The 26,029-nt window shown below is 34.9% G+C and overlaps 1 protein-coding gene across 1 annotated transcript in view; it reads right to left on the bottom strand.

The window, feature by feature from the left end:
- MALRD1 (MAM and LDL receptor class A domain containing 1) overlaps window positions 1-26,029 on the bottom strand; it is a 291,485-nt gene that overhangs the window by 40,394 nt on the left and 225,062 nt on the right. Inside the window, exons 33-35 of the mRNA XM_072851516.1 lie at window positions 15,016-15,291; window positions 9,665-9,790; window positions 7,633-7,699 (exon numbers count right to left, since the gene is read on the bottom strand). Of these exons, the coding sequence (XP_072707617.1) occupies window positions 7,633-7,699; window positions 9,665-9,790; window positions 15,016-15,291 (469 nt within the window). The remainder of the gene's footprint in view (window positions 1-7,632; window positions 7,700-9,664; window positions 9,791-15,015; window positions 15,292-26,029) is intronic.

Here is a 26,029-nt window from a genome sequence, read left to right as displayed (position 1 = left end):
GCTTTATTTTTCCATACAAAAACAGACCAAAACCCAAGAGTTAAGTGAGAAATTCTGATTTACATTTGAATCAGGTGCTAGAGATTTCTCAAAAACATGATCAGAAACATTTGTTGTGAAACCAAGCTTTGGGTCTGTTCAGTTGTATTTGTTTAATTGAGTAAAACATCTGGCTTTCAATTATGTGCAGTCAAACTTTAGGTTACATAGAGACAACCTTGTTTTAGTTTTAGCATAAAGAAACTGAAAAAGACAGATTCCTTCTGAAATCATTGGATTCAGCAATCAACTGATTCAGACCACTCACAAGTGAAGTTCACAGGATGTTGCTGCCTCACTGGAGATGGTGGCAAACTGCCCTATATATTTGATAAGGTTTGACTGAGATAAATGTTGTTTGGCTTTTTTTCATCATTTCTAGGAGTTGCAAACTGCATGAAGCAGCTGGCTCCAGTGTGATAAGGAGCTGACCTCAGGTTTATACTATTATCTGCAAAGAGGAGGAAAAAGAGCAAAGGTCAAAGTAACTGCTACTAAATAGAAAAAGATAGCTAGCATATCCATTTGTAAAGAAATAATTGATAATTTGCTCAATGGAAAGGTTCTCACTAGCTAAAACTGATTTGGCCCAAAGTATTTACCTTGAAGTCACTTGGTGCAAGTGGGGAAAATATATTAAAAAAAATAGTTAGACAAATTTGGCATATTTCTTTCCTTATGGAGGATCAGTATTTCCTGAATTCTCATATATAAAGAATTTAATGGATTTTACAATTTTTTCAGTTTATTTATGTTGTGAAACGATTGCTGAAAGCCCTTTGAGTAGGTGATCAGCATCAAAATCAAAAGCTGTTTCATTCCAACTATTACAAAATAGACCAAATGCATAAGATCCACTAATCTATGTTTCTGTCACATTGCATTTTGCACCATAATACCTAGTGTTTGGGGGTGGGGGGAAAAACAAACAAAAATGCATGCAGGTCATATAAAATATACCATGACCTGAAGGGAAATCAGTACTCTGGTTCTCCACAACAGCAGTCTTCTAGCATTATCATTTGGATATCCTGAAGATAGATAAGGAGTTACCATCCGAGTGGACTACATGCCACAGCCAGATTCAGCCGAAAACAAAATACCTCAATATACAGATCCAGACTGTTGAACGAAATATGCAGTTTGGACAGAGAAGTAATAACATAGGTCCAGGGCTGGTACAGGGCACACTAAAAGACAATATACAAATTTCAGAAATACTTTAGGCTCTAAAGGAGGGGTATTATATGTATATACATAGATTATGTATATAATGATTCTTGTATGCTATTCTCTTCCTAATGCAGGGAAAAAGAATGAAAAACATTAATTAGTAATACTTGAATATATAAAATGCCACAAACCTCCAGGTGAGCTCAGCTGACCATTTCATATGACTGGCAAAAGCAAATACAAAAGGTGTGAACATGACAAATTTATTTCTAAATTAAAACACTTGAGGAAAAAAAAAAATCACTATTCAATTGTTTTGTCAAAAAAGACCCTAACATCAGCAAGCATACATGAAATTTTTTTGGGAGCCAGTTTTGTCTGGGTTGCATATACTTGTGCTTATGTAGCTCTGATTACTGCTTTTTTATGAAATGGAATCAAATGGCTATCAAATGGCTATCAATTTCCTCTGATGCTTAGTGTTCTCTTATCTCATACGTATTCTTAATGACATCATGTTTGCCTTTTTTGGAAAAGGCTATGATGTTAGAAACACAAACAGCCAAAAAGCAACAGTATTATTGTATCAGGAACAGGCACTTTGATTTCATGAAACTTTTCCAAATAAGAAAAGATAAAGAGTAAACAGAAAATAATATATGCACTGGCAACTTTAGGAAAGAGTTTTCTGTAAGCAAATCTTTAAAGGTGCATTTCCATCAATACACTGTATATTTTCTTTCACATGAACTGTGTCTCATTTATTCTGGAGAACAGAGATATTAACTTGTCTTCCCATTCTCAATTTTACCCAACTCAGGCAACCTGAATTTGTTATTTTATTTGCCTCAGCATCACTTTTCAGATGGCACTTGGGTAATGGAAAGATATGAAAAAACTTCCCCATGCTAGCTATGTATGTTTGTATATATGTCTCCATATAAGAATATGCCTTTGTGTTCATTTCCCAGAAGCCAAACCTTAGCATAACATTCCTTTTCAATGTCTTATCTTTTTGACTGCTTATCATGGCTTTTGTTTTTATTCATGGTTGCATCCTTGTTCCATTCCTCCTCTATCTACAATTGCTTTTGCATGACTACCACTTTCTTGGGTAGATATACAGGCTCTGTATAGCTTTATCAATTTACCTATGTCACACTTGTTCAGTAAATCTAAAAGAAGATTCTTAGGAAGGAAGTGAAATCAGTACCAATTTGCTTTGCTTCAACAGTTAATAATCTGCAGTGATTCAGTAGCTGTTACATCAGCAATCCTCCTTGTAAGTGAGGTGGGAATCTCAGAGCAGCAGGACAAACAGCTGAAATGGAAACTGCCATCTTCTCCCGTTGTAAACTCTCTTTACTCATGAATTGGATGTTTCTATCTTGTCAGTCTCTAGGCTTTGTATTTCCATCAAATCACAGGCTAGGTGCTTCCAAGCATTTTATTTTCTTAGGTGGGATTACTATTATCACTCCATTTTCACGACATACTGTGTGATATTAAAACAATCCCCCCACTTTTAGTTTTTAAAGATAACTACCACCATCATTCCTCAAAAATCCAGTAAAACAGTACATGTAAGAGTACATCCAAAGGCAAACATGTTTAGAAAAAATCCTCTACAGTCCTCACTGGAAGACATTGCCCAGAGAGGATGTGTAATTTCCATCCTTTGGCACATATGATACTTAACTGGAAAAGGTATTGAATTAGTCTACTGTGGCATTATTTAAAGTTGCATGCCACCTTTAGGTAGGGCTTCTCCTCAAAAACATATTGTGCTTACCAGAAGTTAGTATTTTGAAGACAAAATCAGACTGTGAGTAAGTGTCTCAACTACCAAAAAAAAGTAATTTTTTTTTTTTTTTCAGTTTTTGTGGAATACTATTTGTTATTGTACCACTGGGGATAAAATACTTTATTGGCACATTAAAACAGACTATTTGTGGTTATAATAATGAGCTCATTTTAAAAATGAGAAGGAGAGAAGTAAAAAATAGAGGACAAAATAGCCTGTAGCTTTTCTAAGGAGAATAAGCAAAAATCCTCTCCTCTGAATGAATTATTACTTTGTAAAACAGATTCTGTTCTAAAATACAAAAGGGAAAGTAATCTTTTTCACTTCTATCACATAAAGAAAATGAACAAAATAATTCCGTTTATACACTTTGGGTGAAATCAGCATTTATATAAACAACTACAAAGATAAACTTAATTAATTATATATGTATAATGACTCCTTGAAAGTCTAATCTCCACAGCTCGGTTAGCTAGATGGTACATATTCAATGTAATTTAAAAACTGTTTAATGAAGATGTATTTCTAATTTATAACATGGCTGTTTAATTACAGGCCAGTGAATGTAATTACATTTTCTGCTTAAGGATAGAGCCTTCCTACAACTCAGACATTAATAAAAGTACTCTCATTGTACTGTTTAGTATTAGTCAGTGTAACTGGTCTGAAATGTGGTATATTACATAGAATGTGTTTGTATAAAATAAAAGGAAAGGCAAGCACTGTATTAAGTTTAGTATATGTGAGTTTTAGTACATTTTAAATGTGACTATCATATTAACATTGTCTAGCTGGTATGAGAGTTAAAATTATGTATTATTAGTCTCGTAAGTTGTTTTTTTTTTCTGTTCTCAGGGTTTTTTTCAGCACTAGTACAATCTTTGAAGCCTCACCCTTCCACTTCAGTGTGCTACGAACACAATTTTCCCAGCTTACTTGTTCTCATCAATATTCCTTTCCTATGTTTCCAGAGCTCTGTGGTCTCACTTAAAAAAAAATAAAGAAAATACAAAAAAGACAGTGGACAAACAATTGGGGAAAGTACACATATAATCAAAGGAATAATTTTGAAATCAGACTATTGAAATTGCAAAAATTCTAGCCATTATTGCTCAAATTATCATGATTTGCATGTGCAGCCACAGTAGCTGATTGCCAGCACTAGCCACTTGGCTGCACATCCACTACAGAAGGGAACTCAGTCAGGACAAATAGGAGTAACATTTTGTGGAATGAGAGTGGCCGTAGCATTTCAGACTAAAGCTCCATCTAGTCTGGCAGTGACAGAGGATACCCAAGATGTAGTAAGAACAAGATAAACATATTTGATAAGTGCCCCAAGAACTCTCCTGACCAAATAGGAGAAGCAAATGCAAATGGCTTCCAAACCTAACTCAGAAGTCACGTACCAGAGAGGGTCAGGACAGCCATCAAGCTGTGTTTCACTCAAGTAGGAAGCTAACCATCACCTGCAAAGCACCGTTGCTCTGCATTTACTCAAACTCTTGCTGAGAACATCCACCACTATACAAAGTCAAATTCGCAAATACTGTGGCCTCTCACTGATGTTACTACAGTCATTATGCACCAGCTAAGAAAAGCTGTTTTCAGTAGGATGAACAGGAATGACAGCAACCTGATATACCAACCCTGTTACCCACTCCAATATATACTAAAACTTTACCTAGACTTGTATTCACTGTTATCTTTTCCACCTGGTCTACAGATATCTCTTTATAGAGGGATGTCAGAGCTCACCTTCCACCTTCTACTGATCCCTCTCAGTTACATACTACTGAAAGAAAGTCAGGTTCATGTCCTAAATATTAACTTTATATATCTAAGCAACAATAGTGCACACATACAAAAACATACAGTATCAAAGAAACTTGAGAAGTACTAAATGTATAAAATCAACTTTCAATCTCTTCAAACAGTTGATTTATTTTGCCTAAGCAGCTACTGCAAATTCACTCTGTTCCCATGCTGACATATTAAACCACTTGGAGGAGTCTATACAGTTAACTACTTCAACCACATTGCATCAAAAACATAGAAAAACTCACCCCTTATCACCAACAAGAATGTTTTCGAGAGGTTGGATTCTTTTCTATCAATATACCTCAAACTAAGGTTAGATGAGCAGCAATTCTGTTTTTTATAGGAACGTGATGGAACATTGAATCAAATGAAGCTTTGAGACTTGCCCAGACATTTTTTGTTAAACCAATGTTCTCAGAGAAGCCAAAGAGACTTTTAAACTCCAGACTCAGGTTTCATTTTATAGAAACTAGAACACAAGCATCTCAAGCAGAGGAAGATCGGAATCCATTGTGTAAGAAAAAATAGCAGTAAAAGGATGTGTTAACGAGTTTTCCCCTTGTCCACTGTGTCACTGAAGAGTATTAGTCAAACTCAGTGACTTTTAGGATCACTGTAATCTCCACACAATTACTTCTGGGTATTAGGAAGACTCTCCTTCTCTGCCACTTCTGTGACAGGGCAGTATCTGTACTCTGCTCTTTTCAGGGCTCTCCTTGCTGTGTCACAGGCTTCCTGCATTCTTATGCACTCTGCTTTTTCTCCTGACCTACCCTGCAGTCTAGAAGAGCAGTTGCTCTCAAGAGAAGAAGATATCTCCACCTAAATCTATCATCACTTTTTCAGGAAATTTAAGGTAAGAACTGAGAACAAACAGGTAAAAAAATAGTGTCTTCTCCACATTAATTTCTAGGGTTTTCATTTTTTTTCCCTAGGAAATGAAAATTGGAATACTTCTACATTTTTTATCATTGAAGGTACATTTTTATTCTTTTCTTTCTTTTCATGACGTTGACGTGGGATTTTCAAATGTCATGCAGAAGCTTATCTTAGAAATGGCTAACTCCCCTGTTATTATATGTATGAGTAATTCCTTCAAAATATTGTAAAGCCTTGAATGGTATTGATATCAGACTGTTGATCTGGCCATTCCTTTTCTTCGCCATTTGCTATTCTCCAGTTACATCCCTTAACAGCAGAGTTTTCAGAAAGCCTTCTGCTATTGCAACATGTACTTTTCTAGTATTGTTGAATAGAGATCACCTATTTCCCCAACACAAGCACATACAGCTCTTGGAGTTATGTTAGCCCATCAGTTAGGTCATTTTAATTTGTGTGCCTTTGCTCCAATTATGTATACATTGCATCAGAATTCAATACCGTGTTTCTTACTGAATGCTGAAGGAAAGTATCCTATTTACTATTTTACTATTCCAACTATTTTTTATTTCTGTGGATAAAGAACACTTGCTAATTTGGTTTCCTTTCATTTGCAAGTCCTAACATAAATTCAATTTTATAATTCTCTTGTATCCCTAAAATCTCAATTAATCCTGCTGTGCCTTGTCCCTACAAACAATTTTCTTGTTGTTCAAGGGTTTAATCTACCAATTGTAAACTCCCTGGCTATTCCCAGTCCCTTTATTTTCTGCTGGCTATGCATTCCATTTCATCTGCAACCTTCCCCCATGTTTTTAGTCCCCTTTCTCTATTTCTGTGTCCCAAGATGTTTTGAAACAGGCAGTGTAATGAAATTCCAAGCTTCTTGCAGAGACGATTCTCTGTTCTACAATAGAGGAGATTCTTTGGGAAATCTGAAGGTAATTAACAGTGTTTTCTGAAAGCTAAATCAAAGTACTCTATATGAGAGTGCCTGTATTTCCTGAGTATGTTATTTATCACATTTCTTCAACCAGTAAAGGATAAACTTGTCTTGAAAGATACGAATTCTGCAATAACTGAAATTTTATCAGCAGGCGTATTAAAGTGAGTTTCCCAGAGACTAGGAAACAAACCTTAATGTCTGGTCTCGACTAAGATAGATACCGTGATAAAACAGTCACTTCTTCAGTAATTTGGCAAACCCTTCAGCAAGATCCACTGAAACACATGAAGGACAAAAGTATGATAACATTGCTTTCTTTGCACTTTAAAAAGTCTCCTATAATTTCCCAGTGGGAAACAGAGTGATATCTTGTGTAAATGAATCCCTTCAGATAGTCTGAGATACTTTCTAATGACTCGTACATTCCACATCAAAATTGTATTCATTATTTGTTTTTCAGCATAGAGTATTTCCAGAAAAATACGAGCATAAGTTTAACCCTTTGTTTGGCATAAGTGGAAAAACATTACCCTCTTTCTCCAAATATGTGCCAAAAATATCATTATAACAGAAATACATAACAAGTTCAGGTAAAGATGAGAACATAGCTTGCTGTAAATCTCATCCGGAGTACACATCACCTGCTGCATATATGGCATAATTTTTCATAGAAGCCTGTGTTGTTAAATGTTGATATGAAACATGAGACACAGAAAACTGAAGGTGTCAGGCCAACAGGTTGTGTCATGTAATGATAGATGAAAGTTACAGAAAATTCTATCTGATAAATAATATTCTTCTCAAAATGTGGTTTAACTCAGCAACTAGAAATAAAAATAGTTTAGACATACAGAGACTTTTAAAAATACACTTCTATTGAATGTCACTTCGGTCCCTGGGGGACAAAACAGCTCTTTCAATAGCACCTTTTCCCAACTTCAAGCACAAATCAACCCCCAATGAAACTTACTGGCATAGCGGAATGTCATCTTTGATGTTGCATCTTCCTCCATTTTTGCAGTATTCTTCAGGACAAACTGAAAATATAAAAGTAAAAATTATAATATAAATTTCCCCCCTCGCTATTATATTTGTCATTGCCTGATTTAAAAAATGGCAGAATATACACATCTGTCATTCTGGGTGCTTAACACTTCCAAAAACTCTTCCTTTAGACCTTGACTTGGTGATACAAGTGTCAAGTCAATGGTCTCCTCTTGAGCTTATAGAAATCCTGGTGCTTCGTTTGAACAGGCTTCTAATTTTTCTCAAGTCAGAGTTTCACTTGACTCCAGAAATGGAGCTTTTGCCACTTACTTGATTTTCAAAGAAATAGGAATATATAAAATAAGAACCAAAAGAACTGAACTTATATTTAATTAGTACCTAAGTCTACTTTATTATTAATAGCTTTTATATAGGGGTGATGAACAGACACTTACTCCTGTGTCACCAACCTTCTTGTTAAAGATGTCCAGAATTTTAATACTTAGAATCACATCCTCATAAGAACTAGAGAAATCAGTCTTGAAAAGACTAAAGGTGTTAAAGAAGAGGGGGATGTCAGTGATATACTATTATCAACTTTTGACATCCCTTAACATGGGTTTCCACATCATCACATTTAGTTTTACTGAGGTTTAGTTTTACACCCCTACAGCAAGAAAAACTCAAAATCAAAAATGAATCCCCTCAATCTTCTTTAGTAAGAAGATAAATGGTAAAATGCAAATTAGACCTAAAGAATTTTGGATATAAGCCACATAAAATTGTTTGCTGAGGCATATAAACAGTGCTATTCAGTGTGGACACCTCCAGTTTTAAAAAGAAATTTTGAAAGTAAATTACTTACTTAAAAGATCTGCTTTCTGACAAAATAGTGAAAGATTTGTAATTTACTGTCATGCAAGTCTACTAGTTTATGTTCTATATTCTTCCACATTGACCTAGTTTCTGAATATATTCCTTTTCATGTAAAATCCTTCTTATAAATAAAATTTTCCAAGTATGTATTTTCTCTGCATTATAAAATTGGTAATTTTTGATGATAAGTATGGTTTATTCTCTCACATTAAAAAAAAAAAAAAGGTATAACAAACATATATAATGTACACGATACTTGTGGGCAAGTTACACTCCCAGAGAAACCAGTGGATGCCTCCTACCAAGAAGTGAATGTAAAACTTTTGGTTTGTGAATAAACATTTAACATACTATAATGAATTCTATTATTACAATACATACTATATATCGTGACCTTTATCACATAACTCATAATAAATTATAAAAACAGAGAGTTAAATTCTCAGCTAATGCAACTTCACCAAAGTCAGGGGAGCACTGTTAACACAGAACTGGCCCAGAGTTTGTAACTGGCTTGGGGAAGAACTGCAGTAACTTTGTGTCATTGAATGGGGCACTTTGAATCTAAATTTAATTATTTATATCATCATCTATGTTTTTGTTAGTTTTTGTTAATAAAAATCCAATTCAGTTTGGATGTGTATTATTTTCCTGTTCTTACCTTTCTCCACCATTTCCCTATTGCAAACCAAACCTGAATATTGTGGGAAATGCACTGTGCTAAAAGAAATGTTACATATTTTGTTTTATTTTCCAACATGGATTTGCATTACACTTAAAAAAAACCACAAACAAAAAATCCTATTAACTCAGAAATGTGGGTTGAGTTATTCAATTGGCTAAAATCAAGAGAATGTCTTAGTAGTATACTACAGAGGCTTTTTTTTTTTTTTTTAAACAATGTGTTTATACCTTAAGAAACACCCCTTGTGAAGACATTAACTAAGCATATTATTTTCCATCTTTTTCTCACTATCTTATCTGTCTCATACTTTCATCAGGAAAATTCATACCTGATGTAATTTGATTAGGTTTTAGCAGAGGGAATTCAGTTAAGTTTGAGGACTGCCTAGGAAATTTCAGTAGGAAATTACTATACTTTTTTGTTTCAAATGATATTTTTATGCAAAACTAAGTACCTGAACAGCTGGACTCATCAAGGCTGAAATCAATGCAGTCTGCAATGCCATCACAACGCTGGGAGATTGCTATACATTGATTAGTTGACGCACATAACAAAAAACCATTGAAACAATCTTTAATGGCTGAAACAGAAAGTAACATGACAGTTATTATCAGCTATGTTTCTTTTTCTCACTGTTAAAAACCTACCAGAAAACTTGATTTGTACTATATATAAACTTGCATCTGTGTGACCTCTACAAGCTTTCATCTTCAAAGACATACAACTTTACTACTGAGTAGATAAATAAGTAAACAAACATAGAGCACAGATGTTACAGAAGCTGGATTTTCCCATGTGGTATTTGAGAAGAAGAGGAGGGCATATTTACTTAAAACGTTGACAGAGTAAGCTGCAAAACCCCAATGAAAACCCATAAAAAGATATCACAAAACATAATCAACTCTCATAACCTAGTTTTAAAATGATGGAATTAATTTTTAAACCAAAAATTTGACATTGTATAGTTTCCTTCTTTTACAAGAAGCCAAATACTAAGAGATAGTTAACATATAAAAAGTAGAGAAATACTATACAGAAAAATCTAAACTTGCACACTGTTTTTATTCTTGGGCATTCAGTTATATTTTCTATGTTTATCGAGAAGAATTATTAGGGGAAAATCTTGCTGTAATCACATAAGCCTTCAGGTACTGAATTATTCCTGAGTCACTGATCTACAGGATGTACCTGATGGTCCTGCAGACTCCTGTAGAGTGTAACACCATTTTGTCATTTTATCTCACAAAATGTTCTCTTATGCTGCCTTAAGCTATTCTTTAGGTAATATAAGCTGAACTCTCTCACCATTAGACTAATGAAAATCAGAGGGAACTCTTCTGACTCCATCAGAGTTAGATATTTTCACATTAGCTAGAGAGTTTAGAGTGAGAGAAAGAACCTGGGAATATTAAAAATACCCCACTGCTGCATCTAAATTTCATAATACTTTCCTGCTCCTGGGTTCAAGATGCCAGTGTACACGGCAACAAGCCTCCCAGGCCGGACGACCAGGCTGCTGTAGGATTTATCTGTTCCACCCTTAGATATAATCTAAATCACCAGCCTATATGGACTGCAAGGGTGTGCTAAATTTTAAATACTGTAATTCAATTTAAACCACAACAATGGAGTCAAATCTTGCCAGTTTTGATCTTGCCAGTCAGTTCTTGCCAGTTTTGATATTCTTTCAGAATTATGAAATTACTCATGTGAGTAAGGGTTTGTGGGGTCAAACCTTGTAATTACATGCACTGACCATTTACCAAAGTCTGCAGAAAAATCTGTAGAAGAATACTAGCAACTATAAAGAGGAGCTTGGTTTTGTTTCCAATTTCAATTCACCTTTATGAGAACTTAAAAGTTCTGGCTCATTTTAAACTATCACTATCCTGTTTTGCATATGTGTTTATATCAAAGTATCTTCAATTGACTGGAGAAGTCTTGATATTGAAGAGGGAATTTGCTGATAATGACACCAGGATAAAAGCAACAACAAGAAGAACAAAAATTTCCTTTTCTGCTCTCCATTCCCTTGACCACTCAGTCTGGCGGAACAGGTTGTGGCAGACTGGAAAACCCCAGCAGATTACAGCATTGTTCCACATTTGTAGCATATCCTACCATCTATCTCATGATTGTCAGCTTTCCAGAAAGTAACTGACAGTCCCATGCCCTCTGCTGCACTTCCCTAACCAAATAATAATCTCAAACTTATTTTGTGTGCAATCAGATCAAAATCCTGGACACCCTTTGCCATTTGGGGGATGATGTCCCAATGGTATTTGAACTAGTTTTATAAGTGGTCATTTGCACACAAATACCCAGTCTGTAAACGTAATTACACGTTCAGACTAGGACTTCAACAGAAACAAAGTTGGAAATTTGACATAAAACATATTCTTCTTACATGCGTTAGACCTTTTTTGCCTGCATATCTATTTTGAGGATGCTGTAAACTATGAGGATATAGAGAACTGCTTATGGTTTGCCATATATGTTATGACTAATGCAGAGATTCAGTTCCTGAGCTCTAACTTGCACTGAGGGTTGCGGTAAGAAAAGAAAGTGTCATTTAGCCCTTTATTATTTCACCTAGTCCTGGACTGGCTGTTGGACTCATACCTGTGGATAAAACAGAAGAACTGCTAATTATTTTTGGTCTATTTATATCTGTTGATCATCGAGGTGGTTTTGCCATGTCCCTTTACCTTGAACAAGCTAAGCTTATTGCACTAAGATTTTTATACCACTTACAGAGGGAACAGTCATAGCAATGGATCTGACTGTTGAATATTTTGCACAGATCCAGCATTTAAGACAGAAAGGACAATGACACTAAGTTATTGGTGTTGAGGTAAAGAATGTTAAGAGCACATGTTAAAAATAATCTTACTTCTCTTATTGCATTGAAACTACAATTAATATTGCTTACTGTTAACATGGTTACAAGTAGCCTCAAATTTCTCCAGCTAGTTATTCTTTACTTTCATGAAACGCCTTCAAATGTTTTTGGGATAAAGATATTAAATGGAGGCATTAACAACAGTGAAGATATGAAAACGAAAATATCAGCTTTTTGCCTCTATTTCATTTTCCAGGTCCAAATTAAGTCTGTATACACGATAAAAATATCACAGCCCCTTTGAAAGTATACTATTTTTAATATTTACTAGCTATTTAAAGTTTACCAGGACTACAACAGATGCATTTTGGTGCACTACAGAGAACTGAGAAATAATTTTTTATTCATTGCTGTTAGCACTTCAGTCAGATAGTGTTGGGACCTGTGGAAAAGTCATGTATATACCCCATGAGTGCTAATATATTTATTTACACCCTTACCATTGTAATCAGGCAATTTTTTAAAAAATTAAAAATTAGATTAAATAGATGAGATAAAGTGCCCTTCACTAAAATTGACGGCGAGAAGAGGGCTGGCCAAGTAAAACATCTATAACTGGAAAACAGTTCCAAGATTTTCTTGTTAAAAACAGCAAGTAATAAAATCCAACACATTAGTAGGTATAAAACAGTATTAACATAATACTGTACAACCTAACTGCTGAGTGAACTCTAAGGGAAATTCTGTCTGCATAAATTTCTAAGCCATGCGGAAAAGCATTTCTGTGGTAGAAATTGTGGTTGTAGTAGAGATATGACTAATGCATTTTTTTGTTTGTTTTTCTTTTTCCTGGCCTTCTTTTGGGTTTTATACTTAATCTCTCCAAGACACAAGATGCATTTTGACAACTGGTCTTCATTCCAGAAGAAAACTTTCCCTGATGAATTCCTCAATTCAGAAACCAGAATATTTTTGACCATCTACTGTTACACTTAAATGAATGAAATTGCTAACGGACATGGCACACACAAAATGGAAGGTGCCAGTAATTCCTAAACTGAAATTTTCTAAAATCAGCAGGAAGATTTGATCTGCACCAAGAAAAATAAAAACCACAAAACTTTGCTACTTAAATCCTACTCTGTGTTCATAACTACTTAGAAAAAATACTCAATTTCAATCTAAAATCTGTAAAAAACCTCCACCCCCAATCTGTGTTATTATTACAGTACACATAGGCTGGAGTTACTAGCACAGCAGTTGATTTTATAGATTATGTAAATATTTCAATAAAATAAACAAAATTTGTGAGATATTTACTTTTTCCCTCTCTGAATTTTCTCTGTTGACAACCTTACATGGCATTTCATGTGCTAAAAGTAGACAGCTAGATACGAAACGCTGCACTCTCATAGCATGTACATTTCAATGGGAGAATGAACTGTGACAGTAATCAGCTTTTCACTGATTTCATTCCAAACTACCACTAACCACTTACTTTTTGCTTTGCCCTGCAACCAGTATCTTCTTCAGAGAAGAAACATGAGTTGCTGCTTCTGTATTCATATATCGTATCGTAAAAATTTACATGTTTATATAGTCAAAACTGAATTTTGGAGTAACAATGTGATTACAGATTTCACTAAGTTTCCACCAAACTCAGAATCCCAAAGTGTGCAATATCTATGGAGAATTTTTGTTCTTTGAATAGACCAGGACTTAATTTTGCCTCATTCCCTGGGCATTGCTTAGAAGTCAAAGGCACTGAAACAATATCTCAGTTCTTTGGGGAATAATGATACTCATGGAAATCTTATGGCCTTAGGATTTTGGGATTTTTGAAGAACACATTAACTGCTGTGGTCTGGGGTTGAGATATGCATGTACTAGGATACAGCAGAGAGGTCTCTAATAGAGGACAAGTTGAGGAGGAGACAGGACTAAATGAAGATTAGTGAAGAGAGGTTTATTTGAACTTAGGGGCATCTAGAATTTAAGGTAAGAGATACCCCCAAAATCATGACTTTTGCAACAAAACCACAGCGCCCGCTTCTAAATAAAAGTGCCTAGAAAGGCATGCACAGGTAGTCTGCAAAGTCCATGCCAGTTTTATAGAGTAATTTGTTAAAAGAAATGGTATGTGCAGTGGCCTGCATGTATATTCAGTAGTTTAGATTCAAATTATTAAAGAACTTGAATTTCTAGCCCACTGGAAACTGATATTTTACTAATTCTATTGGTTCTGATAAGGAAGAAAAAGAAAATGTTAAAAAACTTTTGCAGAATGAGAAGTTTAGGAAGAAATGTTTTTGTATGTAAAAACATTTTTCTATGTAGCTAATTATTTTGACCTTCCTGGAATGAAACATTTAGCCTCAGTTCATCTACCAATAATGAGATATTTTGAAATGGGCAGACATTCATTTTTGTGTCTATCTGAAACTTCATGGTATCTCATTGCAGTTACAGTTCAAAGCCTGTTGTCCTTGCATTTTGCTTGTGAGCCCTTTTCCTTGGTCAGGGCAGAGATTGCTGCTATTGTATGAACAGATTTGATTTCAAAATCCTTGAAAGGTCAGGACTGCCTTGAATGTTACTGAATTACAGAACTGCAAAAGTCTATCTATCTGTCATATTGTAATCAGAGATGAGGCAATGCAAATGCAGCTGACTGATCTATGGAAAAAAGTGGAAATGCTTCCAATTATTAACAGAAATACAATACAAATGATTTTAAGCATCTATCAAAGTTGGTAGCCAGGGAATAAGAATGCATAAGCAAAATTATTTGCAAATGTAGAGTATGCCTCCAGGTAACACATTATATGTGATACAAATAATATTTTTCTTGATGAGGGAATAGTGAATTTTACACTATACTTCATTGTGTTGCTCTTTTTCACATCACTGTTTTAGGAAAGTAAGTTAGTATGGCCTTAACTATAGCAATGAAAGTAACTTACGGCAGCCAACTTCATCTTCGTTAAGGGGGCAGTCAGGCACACCATCACATTTCAGGAGGGACGGGATACAGCCTTTGGAAGGACACAGGAACTCTGTTTGCTTGCAGGAACCTGGAGACATGGTGGTAGGCATCTCTGTGGGACAGTTCATTTCATCACTTCCATCCATGCAATCTTCAGCCCCATTGCATTTTGCAATGAAGGGCAAACATTGCTGCACATATGCACATGTGAACTGGTCACTACTGCAAGTTGGAGGGTGTGGATCACCTGATCCTACAAGAAAAAAAGGAATATTTATTGATTTTCTTCTTTCAGTAGTCGTCTATCCTGCCTTTGAGATGTACATAGGGACTGCCGGGAAGGCAGGTGATTTTGATTACTAAACTCTAAAAAAAATTTTAAAAAACTTGTATAAAACCACAGCTCCTAAGTACAGAACACACTATTAAAAACACTGTCTCATTTTCAGCATTTGTTTTGATCCTATTGTTGCTTGTGCCACGTATGTATAGAAGGGTTAATACCAAACTATTAAAACTTATCTTTCAGGAAAGGGTTAAAAAATATTCTTGACATGCCTCAAGTTACAATCTTCCTCTACTTGTATATTGAATGAGTGAACAAAAGTCAAAGAAAGACTATATAAGTCTGGATCTACAAGGAACTCATTTCATGGAAAGCTATTATCCATGGTAAGGTCTGTTCAGACTCCTCAGCGGAGTAAGAAAAATACTTTCCTAAAGTAAAAACAAGGAATTTTAGTGATACAGTTTATTATCACTCTGATTCTGTAGCTTAGTTTGATGTGATAGAGAATTAAATCAAAGAAAATACTAGATAAATTTTCCAGGGTACAAATGAAAAGAAAAAAACATTTTTAGATTTCAGACTTTAAGTAATTCTGACAGCTGACAAAAGGAGAAATATCCCATGCTTACTTGCATTGTTGAAAAAAATACTGGAGAAAATTTTCTGTAATCACTTAGGCAAATAAATTTGACTCAGACACTCAAGTCCCTCTTTCTTCCTATGAAAATCATTGCAACTGAATTTTACCAGCAGAAGCATCAGAACTATTTATGGAAACTGAATTCTAAGAAGTTGGCTATGCTAAAGCCATGTTCTTTACACCAACAGTGTCATCCATAGGAGCAATGAGATGGATTCCTGTAATTTCTGGTTTATGTGCAGGGAAAAGAGAAAAATCTCCAGAATTTGACTCTATGTATTTAATCATTTCTAGGTCAATATGCAGCAGGTGAGTAAAGAAAATAATATTGTGATTGTTAGAGACAAGAAAAGACAAATTAATGTCACCAACTCTGTAAAAGACAGGAGGAGTTTTGCTGTTGACTTGGGCTGAAGCAGAGCAGATCAAGTGCAAAAGTTCATGGGTGGGTTTTAGCTTGCCTTTTGAAATGGTGCAAGCATTGCTCTCTGACCTCAGAAGTCAAATGTTACTGCTTCATTAAGGCAGGACATGCTGTAAGGGAGTACATGGATTTGGGCATTATTTTACTACTTTTAGTCCTCTGGGCATAGCAGTACGTTTGTGTATTCTGTGATACCAGGCTGGGCTTTTACAGCAGAAGAACTTTGCTGAAACATGCGCAGTTTCTAAAATACCTGCATCATGAATAACAATAGCATTTTGTACAAAAAATGAACTGCTAATGCATTCAGATAAACAGAATACTAGTATTATTTTACTATCTAGTTGCTCGTGAAAGAGTAACAAGGAAAAAGAGCTCAAACTGCTGTCTAACACTGAACTTTCCTAGCTTAGCAATTTTTGATTTTCATGTTGACCTCATGTCTGAAAATCATAATTGAAAAGCTTCATACAATAGAATATTGCTGACATCATTTCATACTGCTAGTGTTAAACTCTATCATGCTACCAGAAAAATGCATTTCATACACTGGACATAATCTAAACATAGAACAACAATAATGGATTTTGACATAGTGAAAATAATAACCTACTGATCTTTTGGCTTGTTTATATTCAGAATTACATCATAAATACCTCAAAGACAAGTATTTTTAAATGGGATTGAAAATATTGCATTTTCATGATATGTGTTTTATAAATGTGTTAGACTCAGAAAATTATTTTCATTTATACTACTTCAAAAGACTTAAGAAAGTTGTCTTTATATGGTCGATTATAGACATTTAAATCACACAGTGAATTTATTTTTGGACAAATTAAAAGTATTTTAGATTTTACTTTTTTTTTCTACTTCATTCCATATTTTATCAGATAATTAATAATAGTAGCACATAAAGATGTTAAAATTGAGTTCATCATGAAAAATTTGTATATAAGGCCATGATTCTGACAAGATACCAATGAAATGTATGGAAAGTCATTAGGAGAATGTATTTCTTTGTTGATATAAAACTGGTACTATTAAAAATAGAGTAAATCTTATGCAATGAATTTTTTTTAAAATGAATTCTTTTATATTTTTAGTTTGCAGTTGCTCTGGGGGAAAAAAGGTATGATTATACTAGATAACGTTTTTTTTCCTTCTGTTACTTCTGACCCTTCTCCTCACAGTGCCTAGGGGGCACTTAGACAGAAGCTGCAGTCAGTTCCACTTAGGCATGCACTTTTTTTGTTGCATAGTGCAGTTTTAGGTTTTCTGTGTTTGTTCTGATACAGGGAAAATTAACCCCACACAGTTCCAATACATTTGACTTTATTATGGTCACTTGTTTATGTTGCAGGAAAGATTGCATTTATAGCACATTTGCCAGCATTTTTCATCCAGTTTAATTCCCTATACCTATCATATTCGTGATATGTTTGCTAATAGGTTTCTACCCAACTTTGTTTGGAAGAAAAAAAAAATTTGAAATCCCTGTTTAAATTCAATAATGCTTGAATGTGTTGCTTGTTATGAATCTGGTCTTGAGTGTTAAACTATCTTTGGGCTTTTGTAGCACTGATCAGTTTAGCTTTATGGTCCCAATCATGTAAAGCATCTAAATGATCCCATACTAAATTCAGTAGTTAGGCAAATGCTTGAATATTCTATTGAATGAAGGATTAACATTATAATATTATTATTATTATTATTATTATTATTATTATTATTATTATTATTATTATTTTCTATCACAATTCCCTATTTGTGTTAGAAAATAATGTGTAGAAACAAGTTCTTCCTGACTTGCATGACAATTATTTTAGAGTGTGCAATATTCACTGAGAGCAGTGAAGATGTCTCCAATTTATACTAGAGGTTAAGTTAGGGGTAAGGTTAACCAGGGGTCTTGTTGAGGTCTGTTTTACGTTTTCAATACATTAATAAAAATCCAAAGCCCAATCCAAAAATCCAATCCCTGAAATCAGCAAAATCATTTTAGATCAGAACATTAAATAAGATGAGAATATACCTCAAAGACTGTAAGAATATCACCTGGCTTATTAACTTACATTATGTATTAATGAGTTCACATCTGTTTAGTTTCAGATGCAATAGCAAAATTGTGCTCTGGATGACATCATATAAAACATTATGATTGCCATGATCTGCCAAAACTGTACTCCCAAATTCAATCTATTTACATAAAGTAGGTTATAGAAGCTTTTCTTAATTATAAATTAAATGTGCCTGATAAAATTTTTGAAAATTTATAAAACATTAATTTACATACGGCTAACATTTAAAACTGACTAATTAGGAATATGCAAATCTAGAAAATCATTAACTAATTCCAACTGAAAGGAAATTTCAAGCAACATTTTTATGCAAAACTAATTGCTTGCATACAAAGCATCTATGTAATTATTTATATTAAGTTTATCATTGCAGTATCTGCTACTGACATGTTTCATTCTAAAGACTGGCAATATTCATTCTGTTTCCTTGCCACTGGGAAGAACTGAACTAAAATGTTAACACAGCAAAGTGGTTTGCAGTGAAAAATGAGCTGGCACTAATGAGAAACTCATCATAAATATCCTCCATTGTGCTGAGTTCCACAGTGGTATACTCACCTGACTCAGCCATAGAAACTAACCTTAAACTTATGCTTATACATGAATCTTATATACACTCTTGCAGATATATATGAAAGTTATGTAAACAGCAGAATCTGAAGTGTGTTTTTTCAATGCAAATTGGACTACCCATTTGTGTCCCGCGGGCCATGTCAGTCACTTAAAATCATCAGATTCCACAATTGCCTAATACTGGCATGCTAAAAAATGTTTCCCTCTGCCAAATGCAGAAAAGATGTTCCCAACCCAGCACACATCTCCTGAGTGCTGTGTGGCTCTCATTTTCAGACCACATTCAGGAATGGAGGAGATATTATACGGGTTACTTTTTTAAAAAGCCGTATCTTTTTGAAGCTGTTTAAGGATTTGGAAATAAATCTACTGAAAATGATGTGTTCTAAGGAACACAGGATAAAAGCTCAGCTTTCTGTATACAGGCTGCATGATCACTGAAAAGCAGGACTGGAGATCCTCAGGAATACATTCAGTATTTGCACACAGATGAAAAGCAAACTAATCAAAAACAATTTCAGAGAAAATCAACTCTGCTCTGTGGAACACCGAGTCTGGATTTAGATGTGCATGAAAAACAGCAGCAAATTGTTGATGTTCCATTATAGCTAAAGGAATCATGATTTTTAAGTAGCAAGCTGAGGACATGTCCTTTTTTATTTTACATTGCACTCAGTGTTTCATTTTACACTTATTTTTACCTTGCATATGGCAAATAACCAAAATTAAAGAAAGGGTTTAAAACTGTGCATATAACATCTACTTGTACATGATAAAAAGACATTTTAATTAGGTCCTAAAAATGACATTTTAATTTGGTCCTAAAATCCTTTGTGAAACCTACTCATGCAGCTGTGCTGGGTGAGTTACCACCTGAGGACCAAGAAGTGCTCCCCTACAAGCATCCTCACACTTTGAAGAGAAATTGGGTAGTTGAGGTAGAGGCAAAAAAGCAAAAATCAGACCAGTGTGTAAAGCAAACCAAATTTTGTACGTGCTGCTTCATGAACTGCAATAATTACAGATGAATATACCTGAATTTCATTGTTGTCAGATAAAATGTATGCTTCTAGATACATTTTTATTTCAATATGCTAACCATCACAACATCTCTTACACTAAATAGAGCTCATGAGCTGATGATTTGGGAGTAAGGAGCCTTTACAGTGTGAAAAGTGTTAAGTAAGTCAGTAAGTGCTCATTGTCAAGGACATGATTACATATTTGTGGGATAGGGGTTTATTAAATGCTTACTGTTGTTTGATGAATATTTTCTCTACACATATGCTTTGTTGTACATGTACTTCATCCATGGAGCATACTGATCTTGTTTCCTGTCTGTATGCCAACTTCACAGGTCGGCACTGTGAACGTTTTGCCCTTGAATCACAGGGATTCAGTCACAGGCAACCACAGAACTGCTATTACCCAAATGCTAATATAAAATAAATATTTGTATTACACAGTCATTAGCACAGCCAGAAACACACAAACATGCTTAATTGGAATGAAACGACACCTCCATGCTATCCGTGTCTTTTCTGCCTTTCTTGTTCAGATACCAAGATCTCTGGTGCAGAGTAGGTCTCCATTTATATTTATATATCACCTGTAACAGTGAATTCTAATTAAGACTAGTAGACATTGGCACTAAAGTCAACACTGGGAAGCATGAAATAAAGTTACCACATGCTATTATGCAGCATTAACTCAGTTGTATCAATGCTTGCTCTAAAGCCCATTTAGGCAAATGGGAAGACGCATTGATTTTAATGGGCCTTGCATCAGACCCTTGAAAACTAACAACCTGTCTGATATATTTGCATAAGTAATTTGCCTACTAAATCTAATAAAAACACTAGACCTATTAACTGTAGCTAAAAGAGGCCAAAAATAACCCCCTCCAACAGTTTTCATTAGACAAGAGTATAAATTAATTACAGGTCCAGTCCAATGCATTCATTAAGTTGAAATAAGTGGCAGTCCTCACTTTCACTTCAGTAAACATTGGATCAGGGCATAAAATCAGCCCATTCAAGGTGGCTGCAAGGAAATAACCTTGTTAAAAAAAATTAACCAGACTAAAGATGTTCAAATACTTTAACAATTTGTCTGTGAGTCTTTATCAGTGTCACTAAAGCTTCTGTTAGAAAATAAAATGTTAATTTCAAAGCTTGTAAAAAGACAAGAAAAGGGGAAATTGAGTCTGGCCAGTTGAATCTTTAAATCTCTTCCCCTTGTGAGAATACAGAAGTAAGGGGCAGGGTGCTGAAAATGATCCCAAAGACCCTCTTACAAAGCCAGAATTAATGAAAACAGAACTTGGCGCGATGACTTCAGAGTTTTATATGTCTGTGTAGAATTGTGCAGAATTTATTTTAAATGATCACCGTTTGCTAAAATACAAACATAATGGAAAACAGACAGGTTTACTGCCAGTAAAATCAAGCTATGATTTATAGTTTCCACTCAGAGAACTACTGCTTCTGGCTGGAACACACTGACTACCTGTGACAGAAATATTTGCCATATTTCTGCTAAGAACAGTGTAGAAATAGCTAGTTATGCCTGCTGTTGTGATGGATTTACTAATTTGTTTATTTATTAGGAGCAATGAAGAACTGGAGAAGCTGTGAAGCTTTAGTTTCCAACAAAATGGGGTGGGCTGGACTACAGGACAGGTTTAGAGTGGAGAAAAAAGCAGCTTGGAAGCAGCACATTTTCACAGATGGGGTGGGAACACAACACTATGCTAAATCTTTTATTTCTCAACTTCTAAAAAAAGGTAGCTTCTATACAAATTTATCATCAGCTGAGAAAAGCCCTGAAGAAAACTATCATAAATTCCGTAAGAATTCTGAAATAAATCTGAGCTTGTGATTTAGTCTTATTGAGGAGACAGTTAAGTTTTACATACTGAAGAACATGAGAATTTTCTTGTGTCCAAGATAGTATCATGAAACTATTTCATTCCAAAAATGATTTCTCTCTATCCCTCCAAGGAAATATGTTGATTTTTATGAACAAACTTAGCAAGGCAAAATATCATCTCTGTGATTTGAGGCTTGCTTGGGGTTTTTTGATGTAAACAGATGGGTTTTGGAGGTTCAATATTACCGAAACTATTTTAATATACTATTAATAAATAAATAAAATAATTAATTTCCCAAAAGACATCTAGCTTGAATCAGAGGATCTCAGTATTCTGTACAGGTATAAGAAGGCAGAGAGAAACTGAAAGATTTGGACCAAGGTATTATACTTATTTATTTAAGCATACATTACATAATTGCATTCAGGACTTCCCACTAATTATGCTAGTTTATTTAGTGTAACTGTATTATCCTAAAATTATTCCCAATTTCCCTTCCTGTGAAATCCACAAAAAATTGTGGCTTCACCACCAACTAGGTCTGTGCACTGGAAGATACTGAAATAGGCTGAAGAAGCTCTCTAAGGTACTATGCCCTGGATCAGAATTTATATTCTTTAAAAATGCAAAAATGCTCTCTCTCTGCAAAGTAATGAGGATCTAAACCATATTCTGATTGGTTTCAGGGAGAAACTAATTAACTAAAGAAACTATTCACAAATATCCCCAATTTTCCCAGTCCTCTATCACTACTAACCTTGCTTTCCTCTTCCCCTCCTTCGTTTTTACAGGAGTCTCCCCCAGCAGCTCCCCCTGAATTATCTCTTGCCCTTGAGGAAAGAAATTCCCTGAGCTCTCAACCTGAGAGAGATTTCTGCTTCACTGCAAGCATGAGCAGACAAGCTAACAGTGATTCCCCTGGCTCTGCAACTTAAAGAAATCAGAAGTTAAGTCTTCTCTACAGAGTTTTTCCCCATGATCTAACACTGTAGTATCAGCAACTCAGGCAGTTAACCCTTCCAGTATCTCCTGCCTTTAGGCTCTGGGAGTTTCAGAGATGGATCATTGACTTTGTCTAAGCCTTTGTCAGATGCATTCTGTTCCACTGCAGAATTTTCTCACTATTGCTTCGCACGCACACACGCACACCCTTCAGCAAGACTCTCTCTGCACCACTGGGCTATTTTTTTCACAAACAACACACAAACACCCACTGTATTTTTGGAGTTGTTGTCTCTTAATTAGATACAGGTGTCAGTTATACTTTTCTTATAAGATCTAGTGAAAAGGGATCTACTAAAAGTGCCAGAGAGCATACAAAATTATCTGCAAAAGGATGGTTTCTAGGCTGTTTGGTTATTTGGCTAGTTTGCCCGTAGTGCTGTTGCTGGTCTGCTGGTTTACGGTCTGTACAGGAAAAATGTTTTGACTATTTCATATTTTGCTTTTTGTTTTGATTCAGGCTTCTTTATTTTTATGACTCTGAAAACAAAAAGGTTTTGGGCATTTCCATTCTGAAACCCAAAATTATAGAGGTTATTTTATTTCATCCTCTTTTTTGTTGGCAGGTAGATAACATTGTACTATAAGAAGTAATATGGAGGTAGTTATCAAATATTTTTGAAATATTTGGACACTGTAGCTGTATGCTGTATAGAAAACCTCTCCATAAAGATAAATAATTCTACATTCAGAGGTGTATCTGAATAATATGCAGAGAGAAAACAAAATTATCTCTCTATCAGGGATTTCTCTGTATTTGAAAAAGCAGACAGTGCTCTGAGTAAAAATATTATTCAATAATAGGATTAAAGATTATGTCATTGTATAAAAACACACAGATCCTATTGTGAAGCAAATGGAAGTCTGTGGCTGGAAGAGCAGGGAAGGTTTATAGACAATCAGGATTCAAAAAGTGTGTTCCATGAAGCAGAGGTAAAATAGGGAGAAAAAGTCCTCAATATATGTTATAAGAGAAACAAATAAATAATAACTGGCCAAGATTTTATGAAATTAGCATTTCCAGACATATTGCCTTTGCTTTGTGGTTTCTAATCTGAAATCACAAGGGGATTGACTTCTGAAGAATAGCTACTCACTGTTTTCTGAAAATTAGATACCTTTAAGCTACCTAAAGAGAGCACCTAAAATTATAGTAGCTCAGACTAATGGTTGATTTTGAAAACCTTGACCAGTGACCATTAGCTCATTATCCACACAGATATATTTTTTTTAACTCTTTCTTTATGCTATCTCTGCTATATGGAAATAGTCTTTATAGTCACTATTCTGTCACTAAATTACTTCAATGAAAAAGTCTTAGGAACAATCTTCATTCTGCTATGTTTTAATTATAAACACTTATCTGAGACAGTTTGTGTTAGAAGATGTCAGTGATAAAAGTCCATTTCCTTCCACCTTGAACAAAGAGAGAGTTCTGGCCCTTTGGGACACTCTCCCTCTTCTCAGCTTGGTGCCTGAACCTGCACCTTTCATACCTTTTTGGTATGGTATTGCATATCGATATTAGACAAAGCCTAATTCTGCTGTTGTTTGGAGATCAATGGAAATAACTTCAGGATTGGGTCTGTCAGGCACACAACTTTTGTGAGATCTGAAACTGCAATAGGGAGAAGTCTTGAAGAAATCCTACCCATCAGACAGAAGAGTGAATCGCCAAGTTTTAAATAAAATTTGTATACTTTTCAAGACCTAAATGAGAAAGCACTGAATGGCTTTTCTGTTCATGAAGAGAAGCCTATATTCATACAAGCATCAGCATATAATTTAATTCATGAATATTAAAAATATGCCTGATGTTAAAAGGGGAACTGACAAGTTCAAGGGAAAAAAAACCTGAGGATCACTATGCTGAGACTACGTATGGCTCGGGAAGACTCTGAATTACGAATGTCTGGCAATGGGGAAAGTAGCGGTGGAAAACAGTACGTGTAATTCTCCTTTTCTTATACTTTTTCCCAGGCATCCATAACTGTTGGAGACTGGTTGTATAGCTAGCTGGACCTTTTCCTTACTTACTATGGCTGACCTGAAGTTCTGAGTATAACTATCCTAAATTTTGTGATTGATATATAATTTCCTTTGTTTCAGCACTTCTTTGCAAGATCAGCTCTTCTAGAAAGTTAGGAAAGATGATCTATAGGAATGGATCTGACTATCTCTCATTGCTGTCTTATGATGGCTCAAAGAAATTGAAGATTCAATTTCTGGAGGATATTAGGTTTTAGGGTAGTGGGAAGCCTTTGTGTGCACTTTTAAAAAAACCTTTAAAGTACTAGGAGGCTTGGGCTTAAACATAGAGCCAAATCCATTCTTGTAATTCACAGTTTCTGATTTGCTTCTTTTATTTGTTTCTTCACAACAAGTGAAAGCTTGCTCAATGTAAGGATTATTTAAAACCTTTACAGCAGGTCTAGTTTGTATTTTGCTACAGAGCAATGGGAAGACTTAGATGAGTTATGGCATGTCAAAATAAACTTTTCACCTAAGTGAAAACCGTCAATGACCACTGAAAATTTTACTGTGCTTCAGTACCTAAATGGCAAATCTGACCCTTTTGTTGGTAACCTGTGCGATGAAGTCAAGAACTATGACAACACTAGAAAAACAACTCACATCAGCCTGGGAAATAGCATTGTTTTTTTGCACAATTGAACCATGATCAGATGACACAGTGTTAGAGACGTGTCCTGGCTGTGCTGAGTGTTTTTTGCATTATTTGATTTTCCCTTTTATCTCCATTGTATCCTTACATATGGTATTTTCTACTGCAGACAAGTCTTCCAGGTGAAAGTGAAGCTGCAGTAGGGTATGCGGGGAAATTTGTAACACTGGCAGTCTTTTCTCATGTGTTAAGTTGATAGGCTGAAAAGACTTTTTAAAAGATGTTTTGTAAAGAAAGAAGAAAGGAATGGATGAAAAAGAGAAGCACAGGAGTAGAAAAGGCTTTAAAATAAAATTATGAAAGATGATAAAAAGTAGTTCACAAAACAGAAGAAAAGAAGTACTTCAGATAGCACTGAGCAGCTGCAGGAAGTAAATTATGAAAGCAAACATAGACTAGAAAAAGAAATTAAAAACTACAGAATGAT

The sequence above is a fragment of the Ciconia boyciana genome, chromosome 2, assembly GCF_034638445.1.
Source record: "Ciconia boyciana chromosome 2, ASM3463844v1, whole genome shotgun sequence".
NCBI lineage: Eukaryota > Metazoa > Chordata > Aves > Ciconiiformes > Ciconiidae > Ciconia > Ciconia boyciana.
The sequence above is the reverse complement of the archived record's forward strand: the minus strand, read 5'-3'. Positions and strand labels throughout refer to the sequence as shown.